The sequence below is a fragment of the Falco rusticolus genome, chromosome 9 (genome assembly GCF_015220075.1).
Source record: "Falco rusticolus isolate bFalRus1 chromosome 9, bFalRus1.pri, whole genome shotgun sequence".
NCBI classification, from domain to species: Eukaryota; Metazoa; Chordata; class Aves; order Falconiformes; family Falconidae; genus Falco; species Falco rusticolus.
This window is the reverse complement of record NC_051195.1, coordinates 44575329-44598835: the sequence shown is the minus strand read 5'-3', so window position 1 is coordinate 44598835 and position 23507 is coordinate 44575329. Positions and strand designations below refer to the sequence as shown.

At 52.8% G+C, this 23507-nt stretch overlaps 2 protein-coding genes across 3 annotated transcripts in view; both read left to right on the top strand.

Moving 5' to 3' along the window:
- The window catches only part of ARRDC1 (arrestin domain containing 1), a 39966-nt gene extending 34216 nt beyond the window's left edge, over positions 1-5750 (top strand). Inside the window, exon 8 of one of the 2 annotated variants that reach the window (XM_037400621.1) lies at positions 617-5750. Coding sequence is in view for 1 of the 2 variants with exons in the window: in XM_037400620.1 (XP_037256517.1) it covers positions 617-678 (62 nt within the window). In the remaining variant the exon portion in view is untranslated. The remainder of the gene's footprint in view (positions 1-616) is intronic. The other variant, XM_037400620.1, reaches the window with a different exon arrangement.
- A 2586-nt stretch (positions 5751-8336) lies between these two features.
- Positions 8337-23507, top strand: part of EHMT1 (euchromatic histone lysine methyltransferase 1) — a 121576-nt gene continuing 106405 nt past the window's right edge. The window contains exon 1 of the mRNA XM_037399671.1: positions 8337-8425. Coding sequence (XP_037255568.1) covers positions 8405-8425 — 21 coding nt within the window. The 5' untranslated portion in view covers positions 8337-8404. The remainder of the gene's footprint in view (positions 8426-23507) is intronic.

Genomic DNA, 23507 nt, shown 5'->3' with positions numbered 1-23507 from the left:
AGAGCCAGGAAAACCATGTAACTGAAATCTTCTGTCTGACTTGGAGTGGGCTTGCAGCTGGTCTGAAGACACAAGCTGCGGGGGTGGGAACTGAGAGACTGTCCAGGGTGGAAAAGCTTGGGGAAATCCCAGCGTGCTGGATGCCTGGAGCTGTGCTTGTCCCAGGCGGCTGGGGTGGCAGGGGCCAGCAGTGTCTGTTAGCACAGTCCTGCCCAAATAAACCTGTCTGTTAGCACCGGCGTGATGAGGCACTTGGTGTGTCACTTCAGCCCTGGCTTGGGGTACACGGAACGCAGGTCACCTGTGATCTGGAGGTGTTGGAGTACGTGAGGATGCTTGTGAAAGAAAGGGAGGAACAGGACAGGACTCTGAGGTGCTGATTTTAACCCCTGTAGGTGTTAGCACAGGGGTGGGACTGGCTGGCTCACGTTCTACGTGCACATGTGCAAACCCCATCTATTTCAGCAGGGTAGGGTCCTGGAGAGGGAGTGCCTGTGTGCATGACGTGTGCGTTGTTAGCAGTTTGCCTTACTCTACGCTGAGTTACATGGACTGGGATGAAGGGAACCTCCCAAACACCCACCATAACGGCTCTTATTCTTTTTTTCCCCCGCAGAGGCACCTCCATCCTACGAGCAGAGCTGCAGCAGTGCCAACTCCAGCATCAACGGCAACTAGCCTCCCCTGCTTCGAGTCCCGCTGGCGCTGCCCACCCCCAGGCGCCACGGTTCACCTGCCTACCGCAAAGTCTGGTACAGCACAAGGTGTCTTTTTATCTCTCTGGCTGCTTGGTGGGGTAAATGGCACATCCCTGCCCAGGCTTTTTAAGTCTCTTTCTAGGGAGGGGGGAAGAAAACCAAAAAGGGCAGCCAGAGCAGCCTGTGTGTGCATGTAGGAGAGGTCTGGGAAACTGAACTGTCTCCTGCTGCTGCACCAAGTGCTGGAGAGCTGGTTTTGCCCCAGGGTTGCCCTCTGCAGCAGCTTGTGTTAAAGTACTGTAGTCAACACTAACTGCTTTACTATCAAAGCACCTGCGATGCCTTATCCGAAATGCTCCTGACTTGGCATGTCTCCACTGTAGGTGAAGGCTGGGCTGTGTGAACTTTCTCGTCTTTTTTAGGGGCCGTGTGCTCTCCAGAAACAGTTTCGACAGCCCTTCCTCCTTGTCCTCATGGGTCCTAAGGGTAGCTGAAACAAGAGGTTTCTTGGAGTAAGCGGGTTCAGAAGGTCAGGGACTCTCAAAAAGCCAAAAGCACAAGCCCTCGCTGTGCCCGTTTGTGCGGTGAGTGACCGGCAGCCTTTGGCCCTCACAGTGGGCTGCACCGCTGCCTGCACGCGGTGAGCTCGCTGGGGCACGTGCTCATGACGCAGGAGGCCGTGGTGAGCTGTGGAGGCAGAGCCCGGTGTTACCGTGGGGTGCCTGCCAGCCCGCTTCTGGCCTTTCCCAGCAAGGGCGACTTTTCTCTGAAAAGCCTTGTAGCAGACAGCACGTCCTTGCTCACCGCTAGACCGCAGCGCCCAGGCTGAACAGCGCTAGCCAGCCTGCAAGCGGGGGGGACCAGATCCCCTGTGTCCCATCTCCCAGCCCTGCAGGGTGCCCTCTCCATCCCAGCTGCCACTGCCCAGGCCAGAATTACGTGACGACCAAGTTACAAAAGTCAGTCCAACGCTACCTCTGAGTCTGCCCAAGGACCCTGTCCGTGGAAGCCCATCCCTCGGGACAGCCCTCCCGCGGGGCTCAGACGGGTGTCCCTTGCGGGAGCGGTCAGTGCCACCAAGCCAGTGCACGAGGGTGCTTGGCCGGGGGACTGTTCTCGCCATGAGCTGGTGCTGGTTTACTGCTCGTCTCCTGAGCCACAGCAGAGTGCAAAAACGAGCAAGTGGGAACACAAACAGCTACAGCTCGTTCGCAGCCTCTGCCGGACCTGGCAGGTCAGGGGAAGAAGCTGGTGGATGTAAAACAACATTTTTCTTTTTGCGCTTCTTTTTTTACCCCTCCTCATTTAGCTTTTTTAGTTATTGACTGCCCAAGCTGAGGAAACCACAAACCAGATACTCAAGAGCTGCAGGCATCCAGCCACGGCTGAAATTATGGGCTGCAGACCTTTGGCATCCCTGAGGACTGGCCTCCAGGCTGCCTCACACTGGGCAGGCAATATCTAACAAACCCGTTAGGAGCACTGCAGCCTCTGCCACCTCATTTTAGCTCGCCGCTGCACACCCCTGGCAGGCAGCTGGGGACAAGCCCTGTTTTGCACTCTTTTCTTTGCAAATGCTTTTTATTATTATTTTTTTTTAAGTGTTGAACTGCTTTAAGGATAGTGTAGAGAAGGTGCTGTTCTGAGCAGTGCTGGCACAACGTGCACCAACGTTGATAGAATGATTGTCGTTGTCCTTGAATATATATATATATATATATGAGATGAAGTTTTGTTTTTAATGATTGAATTCATAAATACAAATTTTAATGCTGTATTTAATAAATTATTCTAAGAGAAATGCTGTGCTTTTTCATCCATTTCTGATGCTTATTCATGTGCCTGTTCATGCCAAATCTAGGAATGCACCTTGCTGATTTCTTACAATATGAAGCAAGTTTTTTGCTCTTGCCAGAAAGGATGGTGACTTTTGCCAAGGCAGCTCAGGGAGAACAAGCACGATGCAGCCTGACCGTGGTGCTAGGCTCCTAGGCTGGAGGGAGTTTGGCACCGTGTGCGCTTGGCTCTGGAGCACTGCTGCTTCCCTGGCCCTGTGTCCCAAAGCTGTGGTTTGTCCAAGTGGCCCATGGGTCTTGGGCAGTGCTCTCTGCTGCCTGACTGGAGAGGTGAGCCGGTGGGGAGGAAGGGGAGAGTGGATTCTCCCTTCAGGAGGATGGAGATGGAACAGCCAAGGACTGGCTGGAAGGGCTGGAGACCACCAGCCCATGCCCTCTCCTAAAGGGACATTTGGAATAAACTTAGAAAAGTGGAAGAAGGCTCCTTCCCATACCCACAGTTTGGTGATACCATGTCTGAAGCATGTAGGTGTTGCCTAAATGTTGTCATGGCAAGTAGCCTGAGGTGTGATCTGCGTCTGAGACACAAGGATCCTTCTTCACTCTCTGCTCAACTTATGCTTCTGCCCAGCTTTTATTAGTTAAAGACTCTCTCCTTTGCCTGGTGGTCTGTGCCTGCCACGAAAAGCATTCTTCATCTGCAGGGGGTCAAAGGCAGGTGCTTGTTTGTTCATAATGGCGCATCTCTTCCCTGATGCTCTTCCTCTTGCTCCCAGTTAGCTGAACCTGTTTTGCTTGGCTCAGCCGGTGGCTCTTGTGCCCTTCCTTGCTGTTGGCAGTACATACCCTTCCTTCCAGGTCTCAACCCACATCCCTTCCACAGCTCTGGAAAAATTCCTGTGAGTTGTCAATGCTTCTGGACCTGCTGGGTTGGACTATGGGCTTCTGAGCCAGCCGGGATCTGGGAGAGGCAGCCTGGGCTGGGACTGAGTTCCCGGATCCTTGTTCGCCGTCCCTGAAGCTGAGCTGCTGGCGACATGTCTAGCCCATGTTTCTTGGCTGGAAAACTTGATTGCTGTTTGGTGACTGTGGCCAGAGCCACTGGGCTGCCTTTCTAGACCCCCAGCCAGTGTCTGCCCACCTTGTTTTAACCTTCACAGCTGGGAACGCAGTGTTCGCGGTGGAGGCTGGAGAGGAGAGGCCAGCTGCATCGCACACAGCTCCTGTGTTGTGCCCAGCATCTCTGCAGCACTCCCGTGCACCTGAGCTTGTTCTCCAGATTGTTTGCTACGAACTGGTCCTTCAGCACCCCATGCTGCACGTGGAGTCCACTTTGCAAAGCAAGGAGCAGGTGGGCACGCTCTTCTTCGCTGCTGAGGAGTGTCCATCTCCCCTGGCCGCTGTGGAGGGAGCGGGAAGGAGTCGGAGCTAGGCTTCATGGTGGTCCTCATTCTTTTGGATGCTGGGGCTGGGCACGCACAGCTCCTGTGGAGCGATGCCTCTGTCAGACCCGCGAGGCAGCTCTGGCCAGGATGCAGCAGGTTATCGCCCTGAGTTTGGCTCTGAGCGCCCTCGCTGTTGTGCAAGCAGCCAGCCGTAACCAGCGCAGCACCGTGATTTCCACCATTCCTGCCCAGCCTTGCCTGTCCCCCAGCGCTGCGGCAGGGAATTGAAGCCTGACACAAAGAGCCTTGTTCGTGTCTCATGGACCCCTTTGAAATGGTCCGGGACTGCAGGATGGAGGAGTTAGTCCAGCTCTTCTTAAACCCGCCTGCAGCTGGCCCCAGGGTGCTGTGGCAGCGAGGTGCTTGGGGTACGCGAGTGCTTTGGGTGAGCACGATGAGGCAAAGCCCGGTGCCTGGCTTTGAGTACGTTCCCTTCTGGAGAGGGCGAGCAGACAATCCCTGCCCTCTGCCTTGTTGCTGTCTCTCTTCTCTGCAGCCTCTCCAGCTTCAGCCTCTCCGGCTTCAGCCTCTCCAAGTCCTGGGGAGTTTCTCTAGGCTCTCGGTCATCCCTCTCTCCTCTTTCTGAACTCTGGAATAAAGAGGGGGAAAAAACCCTTTTTTCCGAACCCAGCTCTGGGTGAAAAAACTTCAGTACATAGGAATTCAAATTCCTGGCTCAAATTTTTTAAGCAATTGGTTTTGGTTTGTTTGAAATGGGGAGGGGAAGTGGTGGGACATGAGTGAAGCTTGAGCTAATTGTTTCCAAACTCAGCATTCAATGGAAAATACCAAAAACATCATCTGCCTTTTTTTTTCCTCTGCTTCTTTTTTGTCCTTCATGGTTTTGTTCTTGTCCTGCTCCCCACATGTGCTGCCTTCATGTTTTTGGCTTTTTCGTTGTTGTGTCCTACTAAACTCTGCTTTGGCACCTGTTGTCCCGCTGCCCACAGGAGATTGGGAAGGGGGGGACGGGGGACACACGGAGGCTCTTATTGTTGGACCAGTGAATCTTTTTTAGCTTTCCACTGAACTTCCAGTAGTTTTGTAGAGGTAAATATTTTCTGCTAGGAAGTTTTCCTGTTGAGCCAGCACAAGAGAGGAGACAAAGGGTTTTCTGAGGTCCGTTTGGTTTTTATTCTGTATTTGTAAGTATTTCCAACTATCTGCAAGAGGAATGTCCCATCCCTCCTCCCCAAGAGAGACTGGTGGGGTAAAACCCTCAAAACTCGTGCCCTTTCTTGTACCAATACTCATGGCTGTAATTCTTTATCCCTGTGGTTCTCTTTACAGATTTTGGGGTTTTATACAACAATATTTGTGACGGCTCTGTACAACCGGAGATTTCTGCGCAATTTATTACTGGGTTTTAAAATGTAAACTAGTGGTTTTACATGTTTGCCACGGCTTTGGGGGGAGTATTTTTGTCCTGGGTTTTAAAACACCAAATGTAAAGATCTGAAAGGGTAAATAAAGCGCTGCTTTTTTTTTTTTTTTAAGACCATGGGTGCTTTTGCTGGGGGTAGGTGTTTGATGAGCACAGCCTGTCCGCTGAGACCCACCGGGAGGGCATCGGTGGGCGAGAAGTGGCCATCAGCTTTCAGAGGCGGCATCCACAGCGGCAGCTGGAAGGGAAAAGCTGGTTTATGGCCAAGGCGATGGCAGAGCCACGTGTCCCCCGGCCCCGGGCAGCCGCTGCGGGGGGAAGATGCTGCTGGGGCCATCTCGGCTGTGCCCACGCTGCCGCCATGGGGAAGGGCCCAGCTGGAAGGACGTGGAGGACGGAGGAAGCGCCGGGGCGGTTGGTTGGTCTCTTCCTGCTGGCAGGAATCCCAGGATGTGGCGTCCGTCCCTGCTCGGCCGGCTCGGTGCGGGAGAGGGCGATGTCAGCCTGGCTGGAGAGCCGCGCCGCCACGGCCGAGCTGCGGGCTGGCCTCATGCTGCCTGGGGCTGAGCCCCTGCCCCACGCTGCCTGGGGCTGAGCCCCTGCCCCACGCTGCCCTGGGGCTGAGCCCCTGCCCCACGCTCCTCTGGGGCTGAGCCCCCAGCCCAGGCTCCCCCTGGGGATTGAGCCCCTGCCCTATGCTCCCCTGGGGCTGAGCCCCTGCCCCACGCTGTCTGGGGCTCAGCCCCTGCCCCACACACCCCTGGGGGTTCGCAGCAGGGAAACGGGGCAGTTAATGGCCAAACAGGTCTCGCCCTTGCCCCGTTCACTGTAACCGGCCCGTGAGGCTGAACTAGGTGGGCCGAGACCCGTGATGGCAGGCGGTGGTGGGCTGCGAGGGCTCGCTGCCTTCACGTTATTTCTCCTTGCGGGAGCCTCTTCCCTTCCTGACGGCCCAGGGAGGTTTGGCCCAGGTGTCCCCAGCTCCCGCTCAGCAAGATGAAGCCCCAGCAAAGGCACAGGGAGGGGGGCCAGCAGCCCCTGGCCCTGCTGCTGCACCCACTGCCCTCTCCCCCCAGCCCCAAGCACTGGTGTGAGGGTCTGGGGGAGCCAGGGCTGGGTGCGGGGGTCTGGGGGAGCCGGGGATGGATGCAGGGGTCTGGGGAAGCCGGGGATGGGTCTGGGGGTCTGGGGGAGCTGGGGCCGGGCATGGGTGTCTGCGGGAGCTGGGACCGGGTGCAGGGGTCTGGGGGAGCCGGGGATAGGCATGGGGGTCTGGAGGAGCCAGGGCTGGGTGCAGGGGTCTGGGGGAGCTGGGGTGGGGTGCGGGGGTCTGGGGGAGCTGGGGCTGTGTGCAGGGGTCTGGGGGCCGCAGGGTGCAGGTGGGCGCTGCCCTCCCTCCCACGCCAGCTGAGCATCCCCAGCACAGCGCGGTGGTCCCGGGTGACGCCGGGTTTTTCCCGCCGCGCCGCATCGAGGGGCTGGGGGCTGGCGACGGACGGTCACTCCATGCTGGGGGGAGCCAAGGGGGAGGACACCCACCCTCGCCACCACCGGGGCAGGGAGCGAGACCCCGGGGACGCGCCTGGGACCCCAACGGCAGGGACTCCGCGGGGGGATTCTCGGGGGGATTTTTTAGCTGCTACTAAACCGGGGCGCGGCGGGGGCCGGGCTGGGCAGCGGCTCCCCCGGCCGGTCCCGCCTCAGCCCCGGGGACTCTTATTTTGACCGCGGCGCGGCCGGGCGGGGGCAGCAGCAGCCGCGGCCGGGCCCGGCTCCGGGGCCGCGGGGGGCCGTGGGTCCGGGGCCGGCCCGTGGGGCTCCGGGACCGGCGCGGGGGCCGTGGGGCTGGCTGCCCCTTGCCCTCCCGGGGGCGGCAGCGCCGGGGGAGTGGGGCCGCCGCCTCTCGCTGCGGTCTGGGGTCTTGCCTGCAGCCTCGGACGGCCATTTGGGGTCTGTCACCCCCCAGAGAAGCCCTCGCACCCCGGCACTCGCGGCTCTGCTGGGTCCGGGGGTCCCGGTGGGGCTGGGGGTGGCAGCCCGGCGTGGGGCCGGGGCTCCGTGGGTGGGTTACAGGGGCTGCCACCAGGGCAGATCCTGGGGTACCCCCGTGCGGGTACCGGGGGGCGCCTGTGCTCGCCACCCCGGAGCCTCCTGGCTTCCATCAGGGCAGCGATGGCCGCCCGGCACCGGGGCGGGGAGCCCGGCGGTGTCCCCAGGCGCAACCCCCCAGCAGAGCAGGGTTTGTGGAGAAAGGCGGCAGAAGATGGGGGGACCCTGGGGTGGCTGGTCAGAGATCTGTGAAGTGACATCGGGCCACCCAAAGCCCTCCTGCCCCCGGTTCCCTGCCCAGCAAGAAGCTAGCCGCAGCCGGACCCCCACACCTCGATGTGGCTCCCCGGCTGCGGAGCCCTTGGGGGGGGGGCGTTTATCTCCCCCTTGCAGTATCTTCTGCTTTACTGAAGAGCTGTAAAAGGGATAATTGTTCTGCAATCATGGCTTTAGGGCCTGGGCGTTGGGAGGGGATTTGGGGTGTGTGAAAGCAGCTACAGGGGATATGAGAAGGGGACAAAGACGCTCCGTGGGGTGTCCCCCTTCCCCTAGCCCACCCGTCCCCGGCTGTAGCAAAGAGAGGTGCTTAAGGCTGGGATCGGCTGGTGCTCTGGCCCCACGCCGGGCCGCAACCGCGGGCAGCAGGGACACAGCCCATGGTGGGGTACCCCCCACGGCACGAGGGGCCAAGGCCACCGTGGCGGGGTCTCCCGACAGAAGTAGTGAGGAGTCCGCGGTCCGAGGGGTGCCGGCGCGGCCGTGCGTGGGGAGCGAGGGGCCCCGTCCCACCCGTGTCCCCGTCTCACCCCATCCTCATCCCACCCCCTGCCCGGCGCCGGCTGTACGGCCGGCAGCTGGTGGGCGCCGCCATGATGCCGTACGGCCGGAGGGGCGCCGTGGGGGCCGCCATGATGCCGTACGCATGCGCGATGGCCGGCGGAGCGTCTCCATTGAGAAGAGTGAGGGGAAAGGGGCGGAGCCAAGGCGTGAGGAGCCGCCGAGGGGGCGGGGCTACGCTCCGGGGCTCCGGCCATGGCCACAGTGGATGCCGAGGTGAGTGAGAGCGGCGGCGTCCATCTACCCGGGCGGGGGGAAGGAAGATGGGGGAGCGTAGAGTGGTATCGCCCAGGGCCAGGCGGGTTCTGTCGGAGGCCTGGAGGGGGGCCGTGCCCCCGCCGCCCCATGGTTCAGTCCAACTCCTCTGAGGGGAAGAATGTGGGAGCTGCTGCCATTGTGTGTAGGGGGGCCCGGGACTCTGTATAAGTAACACCCCTCCGCGGTGAGTCAGTGGTATGGGCCATACAGATTCCGGGGTTCCCCCCAATGGGAGCGAGTGCGTGTGGCGGAGGCGGGGGGAGCGGCGCGGCCGCCATCCATGTTCCGGGGCCCCCCATGCGACGGGGCGCCGGGCGGCGCTGGAGCGGCTCCATCCAGAGTCCAGGGCCGGCCGGGCGCGGCGGTAGCGGCGTGGCCGCCGCTATGAGCTATGCAGGGTCCCGGGCGGCGGGCCCGCGCCCGTGCGGGGGCAGGCATGAGGCATGCAGAGCCCCGGGCCCGCGCGGCGGCGGGGCGGCCCCGGCCCGGCCCCCGGCCCGCCCCCGGCAGCCGGGCCGCGCTGCGCTGGGCGGGAGCAGCCGGCGGGCGGCCGGGGCCCGGTGCGGGCCCTGCGCGGGCGGGAGGCGCGGCAGGTGCTGTCCGGCGGGCTGTGCCCGCGGCCTGCGGCTCTCTGGGCATGGGCGGCCCGGCGGGGCAGCCCCCGGCGGGGAAGGCCGTGGAGTTTTCCCTCAGAAAACACTCGGGAGTTTCCCCAGGGGCCGAGCGCGCCCGGCTCCCGCCTGCCCTCAGCGCGGCGGGCCCGGCAGCGGGGCCGGGGGCTGCCGGGGAGCCAGGGGCGCTCAGGGTGGCTGCACACACACACACACACCCCCTCCGGCCGCAGCCAGCACGGGGTGCGGGGGCTTCCAGCGCGCTTTGCCCATGTGTTGTTGGGGTTTGACTGTGAGCGCAAACCTTGAGGAAATTCTGGCGTCGCATCCAAAATCCCCAAAGAAAATGAAGTTTGCCGTGTAATGACAATTGGCTGTAATTAGCCAGAGCTGGAAACATCCCCAAAGAGTTCGGCTACTCCATGAAACTACGTGAGTGGCACGTGGAGCTGGGACACTGCGCCTGCAGTGGGTCTTTGTGCCAGGCTGAAACTTTCCCCCCTGGTTTTGTTAATACATTATAAACTCTTTTTATAAAAAGTCTGTTTGCCCTTTTGTTAGAGTGTATAAACTCTTGTAGGTCTGTTTGCCCTCAGGTAAACACCAGCTTGCAGCATGCTGGCTGCTGAGCCTGCCCATGCAGAAGGAGCGCTGAGGTGGTGATAAAAACTATATATATACCTCGTATAGAAACTAACAGTGCCCTGTCACTGCAGCCCGCTGCTGTTACCTCAGGACCTCTGGGCACCTTGCGGCTCAGGTGTGCCAGGTTGTGCTGCAGCCTGTCCCAGCGCTGTCCCTGAAACACCGCGGTCGGAGGGCTGTGCTGCCGCAGGGAGCTTCTGCCCCGCCTGGGATGAGGTCTGTGGCATGGCCACACAGGTGGCAACGGCGGTTCCTTGTGGAGCACTGCAAAGAACAAGTTCTTGGACAAGATTCCCTTCATTTTTGGTGGGAGTTTTGCCCAAGGGTTTCCTTTACGGTTTGTGTTCTATCACAACAGCGGTTCTTTGGGAAGCGCTGCAAAGAACAGGTTGAATTAGTACTCAGACAAGATTCCCATCATCTTTAGTGGGAGTTTTGCCCAAGGCTTTCCTTATGCTTTGTGTTCCATCACAACTGCATCTCAAGGCCTGATCCTTCTGCCCTTTGTGTGTGCTTCTGAAGTGAATCAGGTGTTAATTTTGCCTGTGATAGAGGAATCAGCCCTCAGGTGCTCGTGTGACTCCACAGTTGGGTTTTGCCTTCGGCTACCTCCGTGTGATTGCTTTCAGGAGAGCGCCATGGCTGTAACAGGGGCAGGAGTTGGCTCACAAATCATCAACTTTTAATGCACAGGTTAGTCTTAACACTACAGATGCCCATCTTTTATTTTGGGAAGCATCTCCCAGCAGTCCTGGCTGGGTCTGCTCTGTACACAAAGCATCAAGAAACATCGCTCTTAGAATCAGGCTTAATATCCACAGATGTTGCTGTGGATTATGGAGGGGGAACGATCACTCATTTGGAGTTTAATTCCTCCCCTCCCCCATAAACTCAGACAAATCTGAGGCCAGAGGGGAGGAAGTTGGTATAAATCAGGCTGGAATTTAGAGACTGGAGGAGATGCTCTTTGCTCCCCCAGCGCTGGCAGGGGAGAGCAAGGATAAACATCCCGCAACTGTGATGGTCTGCCATGTGCAAGATGGAGCAGAAACGAGGGATTATTTCACTTGAGAGAGGGGCAGAGGTGTGTTGCTGGGAGGAGATAATTGCTCCACGCAAAGAGCTGGGTGGGAGTGGGCAGGTTGGAAAGAGTGCTGTCTGTGTGTCTCCAGGGAGTGTCCATACCACCTCTGCAGATAAGGTTGTTGGCTGTTAAGACAAAAGCTTCCAGTATAGAATAGCTCCTTGGCAAATCTTGGTGTTGATGGGTGAGGGAGAATCTCTCTGAGCACCAAGTTCTTTGTAAGTTCTCAGCTTTAAACTTCGATGGTTATTCTCTTCTGGGTGCCTTGCTCTGAGGCAGCCCCAAGTAATTTCTGTGCTTTGGTTGAGCTGCCAGGTAAGTAGCCATGCTGCAGTCATTAGGCACAGTAACCACATTGCTTCAGAGAAGCCTGGTTTTGCTGCTGCTTTGCTTTAGCAGGTCTCTTGTGTTCCGTCTGGTTTGGGACTTTCACGTATTTTAGACCTGCTGCAGTTACAGTGCTAAAGATTAAAGTTTTAAATAAATGGGTTTGTCTTGCTCAGCCAGTTTTTTATTGATAGTGCAGGTTCATTTAATTTGATGCTGCTACTCCAGTTTGCATCGGTTTAGTGAGGAGACTCAGCTGACCTTGTGTTTGTGTGTTTCCTAAAATGATTGTTTGGTGTGAACTTGAAAGAGAGGTTTCAAGCCATGATGTTTTTCCTCAGACTCGTGCTAACCTCAGGAAGGCTGGTGCCTGCATGCTAAGCAGGAAGTAAGGTGTGTGTGTGGCTTTGAATGAAGTGGTTCTCTTCAGAAGTCACACTGCATTTTTCATCATTTTTTTTTCCTCCTATCTGTTCTGATCTGTAACATCTTTTTTTCTGGAGATGCAGCTTTGATCTTTAAAGTGAAGAGACGGTGTGCAAGCCACATAGAGGACAGATTTCCCCACTGCTCAGCATCCTCAGCTGAGGTCGGATCTCCGACGAGTTCAGCACCCAGCAGCTCCCCACCTTTTAAAGGTGAGGACTCAACAGGCTGAGCAGTTTTTGCAAATCAGGCTCGCGGTGCTGAGGCTTTGCCCTGGCTTTGATCCTTGCTCTCATCCCCTCAGCCAGCTGGTGCCGGCAGCTCTGTCGGCAGCCCTCCGCCTGTTCAATGAACTCCCCACTGGATTAAGGGGCAACATTCACTCATGTCAAAGCGCTTCCTATTCACGGGTCCCTGGCTGGAAGGAGGTTGCTGTAATAGGCCACTGAGTGCAGCAGTGATAATAGGAAAAGCCAGGACCTAATGAGCAGTGCCTTTGAGCAGTGAGCACACAGATGACTACTTCGGTTTCCCACTTTCTGTTTTGCAGGTGACGTGAAATCCAGTGCTTCTTTCAGGCCTGCCCTGCCCTTCCTCCTCTCTCATTTACTCCTGCCAGCTGGTATTGCAAGTGAGGAGAGGGCTTTGCTTTCCCAGGGCTGTTGCTTTTAATACGGAGTCTGTTTCAGTAAGTTACAGCAGGAAAACTTGGTGCGTTTAATCTTTTCTACTTTGTGAGCTGTCTGGGAGCCTGCACTTCTTGATGGCTGCAGGACAGCTGTTTCCCTTGGTCTCCTTAGCGCAGTGAGCTATGTCAATACTACACTGACATGAGACTGTGAACGCGGGCAAAATATGTGTGTTTTCAGTTGTCTTAAATTTCTTCTGGAGTACCAGGGTTAATACATTTTATCTGTGTCTTTGTATGAAGAGAGAAGGTGGTTTTTCCCCTCTCTGATACTAAAGGCCTAGTAAGGAGATTTTTAAACTTTTGTCAGTTAGGGGCTTTCGCACAAGGGTTGCTTTGTTGACATGTTAAAATTGCACACTACCCTGTCCAGGACAGAATTTTGCCCTCTATCAGATGGATGCTAACGTTTACTTCCAAAACATGGGTTCTCGTGTGCTGAGCAAGCTGTGGGCTAGCATAGGCCCTTTGGGAACTCATCCTTTTCTTCCACATGGAAAAACTTTAAATAATAACAGAATGGGCAAATGCGGCTTCTGAAGTTTTAAGAAAGCCTTAGAAGTGCCCTTCAGTTGTGTTAAGCTAACGTGGCTGAGCCAATGTGACTAAAGAAAGCATCTGAAGAACGTTTAGTCAGTCAAGGCAGAATCAAAGGCCTGGTTTATACTTTAAAAAAAGCCCTTCCAATATAATTACGCTGGCTGGAGAGGATGATTTTTCATTTTCCCTTGCTGAAATAGTCATGCTAATATAAGTCCTTGCTGTGGACGTAGCTGTATTAGCTTAGAGGTGATTTTAGACCAAGGTAGTTTATTTTTTGCTTTCCAAAGCAGAGGCTTGGTCTACATTTGAGAAGTTTTGCCGACTTAGTTATCTGTCCGTGAATGCAAAGAAATTGCTCTCCCCTCCACCATAGCTGTGTCAGCAGAAGTCCTAGTAGAGATGCAATTACGAGCAAAACCCCCAACAACAGCCAGAAAAAACAAACAAACAAACAGCCAGCTCTTCTGTGGAGGGAATGGATTCGAGCTGTGCTGGCAGATAGAGCTGGATGTGCCCTCACCTTGCAAACAGCTGTGCCAGCTGATGAAGGCATTAGCATCCCTTGGCGGTTCATTGCTGCTAGCAGAGAGTGATCTACCGGTACCCTGGGGTATCACATTTCCAAATGTGCATGAGAGCAGCTGATATCGAAATGATTAGGGACTGATGCTGTTGTGTTGCCACTGATCTGAAATGCTAGTTTGGGGCCTTGCTCTTGATCAGCTTGCCTGGTGTTTTGTCATCTGTCTCTTCCCCTCCTGAAGCTGCGGTGATGCCACCTGCGTGGCCTCTCCGCTCGGGAAGCGGGGCTGTGGAGGGGATGGCAGCAGGCTGTATTCCTCTGGCTTTTCCCTAGCAAAATGTTTGGAGCAGAGGGCAGCTGGCGCCTGTGGTTTGGGTCACTGGGTCCCAGAAAAGGAGGAGGTGAAAGGGGGGGTTGTGCTTTGTGCAGGACAGTGAGAGGTGCGAGGGGTCTGTGTGAGTGCTTCAAGACACGTTTCACTGGAGATTTCCCTTTTCTTGACTGTCATGGGAGCCAAAGGTCGCCGCTGAAAGGCTCACCTAGCTGTCTGTGTCTCCGGTAGATCAGGGAGAAGTTGTGTGAGTCTGGCCTCCCTCAGTGTGTGGGCAGGCACGTCCCCTTGGTGATGGCTGGTGACTGGTTGAAGCGGTAAAGTAAATCCGACCAGGAGTGGAAGAGTTTGCTGTAGCCCTGCTGGCTTAGCTTGGCTGCCAACCTCTGTGAAATGCATATAAACCCAGAATAAACTGTACTTATAAAAGCGCTTGATGCTGGTATCACGGCGTCTAAAATAGAAAGGCTTTCCTGCTTTTAATTAAAAATTTCTAGCATAGGCAACGTATCAAGGACATCCAGCGTATCCTCTTTTCAAGTAGGAAATGTTCTTCCAAGAGGATTCCTGTTTCCTTAATGCCCAGCCTGATCCCCTCCATTGTCTTGCTGTCTGCTTCCGTACCAGCTCATTTTGCCCGAGTTTACATTTAAGATTGTTTGGCTCCACTGAGGAGTCCCCCCGGCTCAAACACGCTGCCCGCCGTAAACTGCAGACAGCTGCTGAGCCAGGTGAGCTGACACGGTGTAGGGCTGAGCTGCTTGTGTGTTCAGGGGACTGGCTTGGGGGTGGAGGTGGGCTATTAAATATTAAATCCATCCTTTTCAGTGTCATATCTCCTTCTCAAGGGAGAGCTCTCAGAGGCAGTGGTGAGCAGTGTCAGTTTAGGACAGCGAGACGGTGAGTGGGATGGACTGGTAGCGTCGAAAATTCAGGTCCACTTTGGTTTGCATACGGCTAATCATCCTGCAGGGACAGCACATGGGAGAGGGAGGAAATTTGCAGGTGGCGCAACTGGGGAGGAAGTAAATACAGAGCAAGATAACCAGGCTGACACGGATAGACTCAAAATAAAGCCAGGTAAGTGACTTTCCCCATTTGTTACAGGGAAATGTAAAAATTATGCAAAGAGGGATAAAAATAATCAAAATCATTAGAGCTTCTTGAGTCAGCTGGAGCAGTACATGACCCAGAAGATAGTTATGAGCTTGCCATGGCTACAGCATTCAAAACCAGCAGCGGAGAACTGGGGAACTGAGCAAACTGCGGTGAGCAGAGATAATAGTGGTGCCCAGAGAGCATGCAGCAGGCCCATTACCTGTGATTTGGGGCAAAGCATTTGAGCCAAGTCCAGGAGGCTTGTGATGCTGCAGAAGAACGTGCCTGCTTGTGCTTGTCTTGTTGCTAAGAAGAAGAACATGGTGCTTACTGCTTCTGGGAACAGAGGGCAGCTGGGGTGAATCTGATGGCGTCAGCCATCCGTAGAGCTGAAGGGAACATAGCACGAGAGCACGGGCACCTCCGTGGAGACAGAATTGCAGTCCCGGTGTCCAAACTGAAATATGCTGTGCTTTGGCCTTGGTTATATTAAGTGTCTATGTGTCCTTCAGAGTGCTACTTCAGATTTTTTTAATTGATTTTAGAACTCAAGTGTAGATGTGGACAGATGTATTTCAGCACATTAACTGGCAAAAGGGAACCCTGGTCTCCCCAGGACTATTGGCCATGACCTGCTGATGCATTTGAATCAAATGCAGTGAAATACATTTTTTTTTTCCTTTTTTTTGGCCTCCTTTTCCTTTTAAAGCGTGAGCTGCTGGATTCTTAAGAATCTCAGCTACCTTCTTCCTCTCCAGTCGCACATTTCTAGTCCTTGCAGTTTCAGAGGAAGTTATAATAGGTAATTTCTCCCAAAGGCTTAAAGCCAGAAGGCATATTACCCAAATGTTTTATCCAGCTTCTGTGGTAACTAGGGATGCTTCGTACTGCTGGCCCAGAGCATTCAGAAGCTATAGTCTGTTTCTCTCAAAAATCATAATATTGTTTCAAGAAGTGGGAAATTAAACATGCACGTGGTAGAAGAGTTAGAAAGGATTAATGGGTTTCAAAATTACATGTTTTATCCAGCTGTTGATTTGGGAACTGAAAGGACGCCTGTCGCAAAATCAGGAGGTAGTTACTGAAATGTGATGCTCGTCGGTGTCCAGTGAATGCAGATGCCCAAAGGCCTTTGACTGAAGGCTGTGCCCTACCTCTAAACCAACTCTAAAGTTTTTGATGCTGCATTAACTCAGCCCAGGTGCTTGCAGTTGGGCAGCAAAGCCTGTTCTTCCCTGTAGTTTTAATTTATCCTCTCGATAATCTCAGTTCCTGGGGTGTTACCCAAGGCATGTTTTTATGCTGCCCTTGACTGAAGTTCATTCCCTGTGAGTTTTGCTTTAGGCACGTGGCAGGGACTTGCAGGAAGGTGCTGGAGGCTGGCAGCGCCGTGCGGGTGGTGTCAGCCCTGCGCACCCCGTGTATCGCTGGCCAGGGGGATTCAGGGGCTGGAGAGGCAGCACCTCCAGCCTGGAGGTCATCAGGACCTGCACTAAATAGGAGATGGATGTTTTAAGTCACTTGCATTTTTGAGACCTGAGAAATTAACTTTTTTTATTTTTTTTTTTAATGCCTTTCTTATACCCAAGGCGGTAGGTAGTGAATATGCAACCTGGCAAACGTGGGTTTATCAGTGTAAAGGGAGCGTGTGTATTGGGGAGATGACAGCGTTAACAGTCAGGCTGTGAGCTGGTTCATAGGATTCCGTCTAGTATCCTGTTGGCCTGCGAGTTTGAACATAAATCTTCAGATTATGAGGACATAAAGGATAAGTCTAAATATTTCATTAATTGAGGAGCATTATTAATATTTGATAGATTAAATCAACACCCAGAAGGCTTTGCAAAAAAGCACGGCTGCTGAACTGGTAACCAAGATATTAGGTGGTTTTAATTGCAAACTTGTTTGTAATAGCTTTTGTCAACTCTCTGTTTTAAATGTTAAGGATCTGTGAATTCCAGACATTAGAAATCCTTTTGTTCTTTGGATTAGGGAGGGTAGTTTTTAGTGCTGCTAGGATGCATTGTTTCAAGTTGGTGCTTTAATGCCTTCTTAATATGCAAAGATGATTGTTTATAAGCAGGTGTCCTGTAGGACCTGGAGATGACATCTGGAATATTTGATCTTTTTTGCCACACTTTGAGGAGAAACAAGGAGTGTTCCTTTAAAGATGGCTTTCGGATGAGATGTAATATTTACTCTTGCTGTACTGCCAGATCCTGTAGCTTTCAGAGCGTGTGTGGAGAGAGGAGGTGAAGAGCCATGCTGTCTTTTAATCAACATCCCCTTGTACCAGGGAAACGCCACCAGTGAGCAAACAAACAGCTACTGAGCACATTTGTTGAAGAATCGTCTGCTTTGACTTTTGAGAATTTACAGTGGGGAAAGGTTAGCACTGCCTCCGGCTTGTATCGTTTGAAAAGGCCAGCGAGGGGGCATCATATTCTATCTCGGTTATTTCCACATTGTTTTCCAGTCTGCAAGTTGTACTTCCCATCTTTTTTTTAAGATTTAGACCAGGTGTCTCTCATACACAGTGTACTCTGTGCCTGACTCCCACGTTTTTGGTATTTCTTTGTCTGTGAGTTTTATGGTCTCCTTCCCTGTTGAAAGCACCCTGCGTGCTGGCAATACGGTTATGTTCTTGGGTTTCTAAGAGTTTTGCACCTTTTCTCACATAGCTCTACGTTGATAGCACATTGGTCTTGATCTTTTAGGGCTTTTATTAAAAACTGTTTGGATTGGTGTCTTCTCAAATCCACACCCCTAGGCTATCCTCGTGTTTTATAGACATAATTTATCTTCTCCCTCTTTGTGACAGCAGGCGTAAAATTTTGCCTTTTGCTGCGGATGCAAATGGTGCTTTATGCAGTGACAAGATGTGTGTTATGTTGCTGTTGCTGCTGCTTGGCCTGGAGTTGTGGCTGGAGGCTGCCGTCAGCAGTGACACATGACACAAAGATCCTCCTCGCCCCCAGCCAGCACTGAAATACAGGTCCTGGTGTGATCCCAGAGGGATCCCAGAGGCAGCCTGGCCGCGGAGGAGAAGGTCAGGAGGTGATGAGGGATGAGGGTGATTTGTCAGGTCTGAGGCTTGGCTAGGGCTAGGAAGTTTTACCAGCCAACTTGCCTTTCTTCACCGGGTCTTTGTTTGCAGCCATGCTTCTGCTGAAAGGCAGAAACGGCAGCTCCTCCATTGGCTGCAGGAAACCACCTCCCCATGCGGCACAAGCCCTTGATGAACAGGCGCTGCGGCCGAGTGCCAGCGTGGATGCGCTCCCGTGGCAGAGCCGCTTTGGCAGCCGCGAGCCCTGGGCTCTTGCTTGTGGGGTGCTGGCTCCTGCCAAAACAGCCTCCTGCAACGAGGAGGAAAAACAGCTGGGAGGGGGGATTTCCATGAGATCTGCCTTGAAACGCACCTACCCGAGGCGCCTGGCAGCGCACTGGTTTGAGCTTGCGGTGCCTCTTGGCTCAGTGAGGGCAGGTAGGCCCCCATGGAAGCGCTGGGATGTTCTCGGCGAGCTCCCTGTAGTGGGGAGGTGGGATACGGTGTCCCCCCCCCCCGTGCCTGTGATCCAGCAGCTTGAAGCCGATACAGGGGCAGAGCTGTGTAATGTGCGCACATGGCCAAAGAGCCCATGGCGGGAGGCCCTGTCATGTGTATTTATACATCAGATGCACAGGGATAGTCTAAATTCTTCTTTAAATGACAAAAGCTCCACAAGTGGAAGCTGGTGTGGGGCTGCCAGGAGCTGCTCCTGATGCAACAGTGTCTGCTTTTAAAGAGAAATGTGACCGGTGACAAGCCACCGAGGTTCCTGCGTGCATTTCCCTGATGAGTCAGATATCTTCGCTTGCACTGGGATGGTAATGCTGATGCAGTTGCTGATTGCTGCCAAAGCAAGGAGTCCACACAAGGAGATTAGACAACAGTCCTTTTCCCTGCTGGGTCTTCATTAACATTTTCTTGCTGATGTATTATTAATTAAGCTAATTTTTATTGCCCTGTAAGTATAGATGGTGCTTTGCAAGCACGGGACATAACCTGCTTGTTTCGCAGAGTTTCTGGAGTGTGTGTTGTGCCATGTGCAAAATGAGTATTGGAAAAACTGACTGTGCAGTAGAATATTGAAGTAAAGTAAATCTATGGGTTTTGTTTTCTTTTTGCCTTCTTACTTAGCCGATGCCCCGTTTTGTGGCTGACTGGGGCTGGAACTTGAGCTGTATGTGCAGAGAGCTGAGGACCTTTATATGCCCTGTATGCAGAATTAGTGCAGACGGATAATAGGACTTAAGTGTAAGGAGAGTTTGCAGCGTTGACCCCTCCATAACATGGAAGATTACATAGACTGAAGTAGAGTATTACACTAAAAAGAGTGTGGGACCTGATCCAAACCCACAGAAATCAGGGAGGGATTTGCCATCAGCTTCAGTGAGAGGCAGCCTGCTTGCAGTGTACACAAGCAACGGGGCAGTCAGCAATTTAAACAATAGAGGTTCAAGAACTGTCCAAAAAAGGCTGGGTGGTGGAGTCCGATTATGAGACTTAGACTTTGTCCCTGCTGAAAAGCCGCTGTGCCCAAGATGACTTCCTATCGTAGTCTTGTTGAATGCCAATGAATTGAAATTCTGCTAATTGGCCTGCCATCCCATTGTGCTTTGTCTACTGCAAACGCAGTGTCCTTGCTGTCAGCAGCTTGTGTGCCTTAGAGGTGCAGCCGGGCGCCGCCGGTGCAGGCGTATCTGCCGGGGAAGGGGTGGGCTGTCATCTCCAGGTTTGCTGTTTCAGCTCAGCTTGAGATCTGCGTGTTTGGAAGTCCCTTGAGTCTGCTGAGGTTACCTGTGTAGATCTGTACGGGTTGCTTTCTTGTGAGGTCTGTGAGGTGGCCTCTTCATCCGAACGTGTCCCTTGGTTCCTTTGGTGCTGGTGGTGTCCCTGGGGATGAGGGGAGGCTCCCACTCTGGAGCTGTCCTGGTTGAACACTGTGGCTGGGTTCTGCAGCCTGTGCTGCTGCCCCAGGCTTTGTCCCTGCGGCTGACAGGTTGATCTTTTGCCACCTGTGATGCTTTTCCAGCGAAAACGGAGGTAATCTTTTTTACAAAGTTGTAACACTTGATTTGGTGTTAGAAGCCTGTAACTGGGACTGTTGTGGAAAGGCAGAATGTTAATTTTTAAATGTACAGATTATCTTCACTGGGTAGGAGATGGCAAGTGACACAAGTCAAAGTATTCACTGCTTTATATGCTCTGGTTTATGTGCTCTGGTTTCTGGCTTCATTCCTTGAGATCATGGGTGGGCCTGATTAAGAGAAATAGAAAACTTCTAGAAGCACGTGAACTACTTGTGACAAAGCCAGTATGGCTGCAAATGTCCAGCACCTCTGTTTTGGACTTCTCATAGCAGCATTGGTCTTTACCTTGAAAATGTGATCTAATTTTTCACACATTCTCTTATTCCATTCTTAAATTAGGCTAATGTATCCTGTTCCAGCCTATGCAATTATTAACAAATGTATGCAATTATGGGATCTATTGTACAGTCATTCTGTGCTCCTTGCTAGGAGAAGTCCATTTTTAATAAACAAATCTGCTTTGACAACGTGTCGCTGACTTTTCTAAAACAAAATGTTGGGTAGAAAAGTGACTAGCGAATTTTCCTCTTTTATTTAAAAAAAAAAAAAACCAAACCAACACATCTGTTTCTTTTTTTATGTGGTTTTGCAAGAGCATAGCAGTTGCAGCTGGGGGTTCAGGCCTAGTTTCACATTGCAGGTGACTGGAGGAAAGCAGAGAGGGGACTAATGGGGCTGGACCCCCATCAGCATCCTCTGCTGTGGGCTGCGACATGGCCACGCGGCCCAGCCGTGCCCAGCGCAGGTTTCTCCCAGCCACAGTCTGGCTGTGGCTGCATCTGACCCTGCAAAAAGTGCTGGGAAAAGCTCTGCTCTGTTGGTTGATTCAGCCGTTTTATTTTTTTTTTTTTTTGAATGAGAAAAAGCCCTTAATATTTTGGCATGAATTCACAATGCTTTCTTTTATTCCGTGCGTGACAAAACCATGTGGTTACAGTCTCTTGCTGGGTAAGGTCCACTCCTTCGTGGGCTGCCATCAGAAGTTCAAGGCGTATCTTAAATCCTACTTAAACCTCGCTCTGCAGTGGATCCGCTGCATTTGGCTCTGGACACAAGAGTGGGAAGCAGTGTGTTACATTGAGTACTAGAAGTTCAATTTCATGGAAGGCAAATCAACCCGTGTTTTTTTCACAGCCTTATCAGAGCTTCGTGAAGGTTTAGGCAATGTAGGCTACGGTTTCTGTTAATTGTAAATATTCCTGTGTGTTATGTCACCGGAGGAGCAAAGGCAGGAGGGAGAGGTTTTCCTGCCTCTGCCAGACGACATTACCTCTTCTTTGGGTTGCCAGCCACGTGTGTCCCAACAGCTTGCGCTTCCAGCATTGTTGTCCAGGGAGTGCCAGACACAGGCCACCTCTGGAAATGAATTTCCAAGAATACAGTCATTTCCCCATTTCTTTCTACAGGAGTACTTGAATCAAAATTTTTGCTATTCTCCATATGAATTCAGGGACTTTTCCTAAGCTTAGTTTTAGAGCTAATCTTCACGCAGACGCTGCCATTATCTTGGTGATGTGTCTCCTCCCCTTAACTCACCAGCTGCACTGTGGCATTAAGCACGTCTGTCTCTCCTGACACCGGAGTGCTGTATCGCGGTGCTGCCTTCTGGGCTGAGCAGCATATGGGAGGAGTAGTTAAAATCTCTTATCTTTTCTACTAGATCCTCTGAGTCCCTTATGTGACAGCATCAGCTTCTCCAGGGATGTGGTGCCCAAAATCAGACAAACCCCCTTTCCTGTCCTGACAGCCCCCTGTGAGTGTGCCGGGTGGTCTACCTGTGACATAGGTTATTTATGTGAATGCAGCCTGGTGTGGGAATGAGCCCACGACACCTCGTGCAATGGTGCGCTGCGGATCCAAACCAGGCAGAAGAGGAGCACAACCATGTGCAGCCGAGCGCTCTGCTCTGTAATTACCTAAGGCGGCTAGACAGGTACGTTTCCATCTTGCAAACGTTTACACATCTGAGTAATAATTACTAATATGCCATAGTATGCAGCATCACGGGGAGAGCTGTTCATCGGTGAACATAAGGGCTCAGGTGCTGGCTGCACCATGGGTGCAAGGCTGGATCCCTAAGCCCTGGCGGTGTGGCTAGGTGTGAGCCGTGCCTCTGTCCAGGAATGCTTCCTTGGGAAGGCTGTGCAGGTGTCTTGGGCTGGTGGAGTGTGGGTGCAGTTCTACTGGCAAAATCAGCCCTCCTGTGTGAAGCAAGCTACTGCCAGGGCATAAAGACCTCCCAGCTGAGGGCTGCAGAGGTGTGCTCCTCACAGCCCTCCGCAGCACGGCGGCGAAGCCAGGAGGTGGGGGATGCTGCTGGTGTGTATTGAACAGCATTTGCAGGTTTTCAGCCACGAGCCACTGGATTTGTAGAAATAACCGTTGACAGGATGGTCATGGCAGTTCCTATGCATGTTGAAAGCTATGACTATTAATTAAGATTGTACTGTGAGAGCTCATTTACATCCAGCTCAGCATATACAGGCTGAACCTCTACAAATCCTAATTAACAGTTCAAGTTAGCACTTCTGTATTGATACAGCTAATTTGTGTGAAGACACAGGGCTTAGCCATGTCGACAGAAGCACATTTGTGCTGGTATGAATGTAGCTGTGCTGCACATCATATAAGTGCGTTGAGCAAAGTCATGTTTCTGTTGGCATGACTTTGAATATACTTTGAATTGTCTCAACAGAACTGTCATGCTATAAAGGATGCCTTTATCAGGGAGAGCTAAAAAGATGCAAAAATTGTGGATGGACCAGTAATCAGGTCCTTGAATTAATTTACTTATTTTTACATTATACTGTTTCAGTGTTTGTCATTCCATGTGTTTGTATTTTTCTGTGTTTGGGATTTTCTTTTTTTTTTTTTGGAGGTGTTTGGTTTTGGTTTTTTTTTTTTTTAATGGGTCAAATGGGGAACAAACTATTTTGGAAACATACAAACAAAAAGCTGGAACGTAGATGCCAGTTGAGGTGAGACTGGACCATATCCCACTGCACATTCGCTTTGCATGCCTCGTGAAAGGTTTGTTGTTGAGCAAAACAGAGGAAGGCTCAGGGTGTGGAGGAGGCAATGATTCTCCCAGAGCTGCGAGCAGGCACTCGAGGAGGCATGTGAGCATTGATACCTGCCTGTTCTGGAAGGTCCCAGTCACAGTTTTGTGCTATCAGGGCCTTTGGATCAAGTTGCAGCAAAACCCTTCAGTTTTCCTGAGGTCTGAATTCTCCCCGTGCATTACAGCAGCTTGAGAGTGTGGGGCTTGACCATCTGTTCCCAGAGCAAGGCAGGCGGTCAGCGCTGTGATCCTCATCCTCAACAGTAACTTCTCCACCTTTGAATTTTAATTCAGAGGGTGGATAAATAATGCTCATCCTCTTCACTGCTTGGTTTGTAACCTGTACAGGTGTTACAAGCCAGAGGTGAGGCCACATCAGAGCCTTGAAGCTGGTACTGCCTTTGCTAGCCATCATACTCACTTTCACAAGCCACCATGAGAATTTTTGCCTTTGTCAGCTTCACTGAGGCATTTGCTTAAGCTTTGAAAAAAAAATTATGTATTTTTTTTTGGCTTTCGTACTTCCAGCCAGATGCCTCCAGGACTTCCTCTCTGATACTTCTCCTTAGT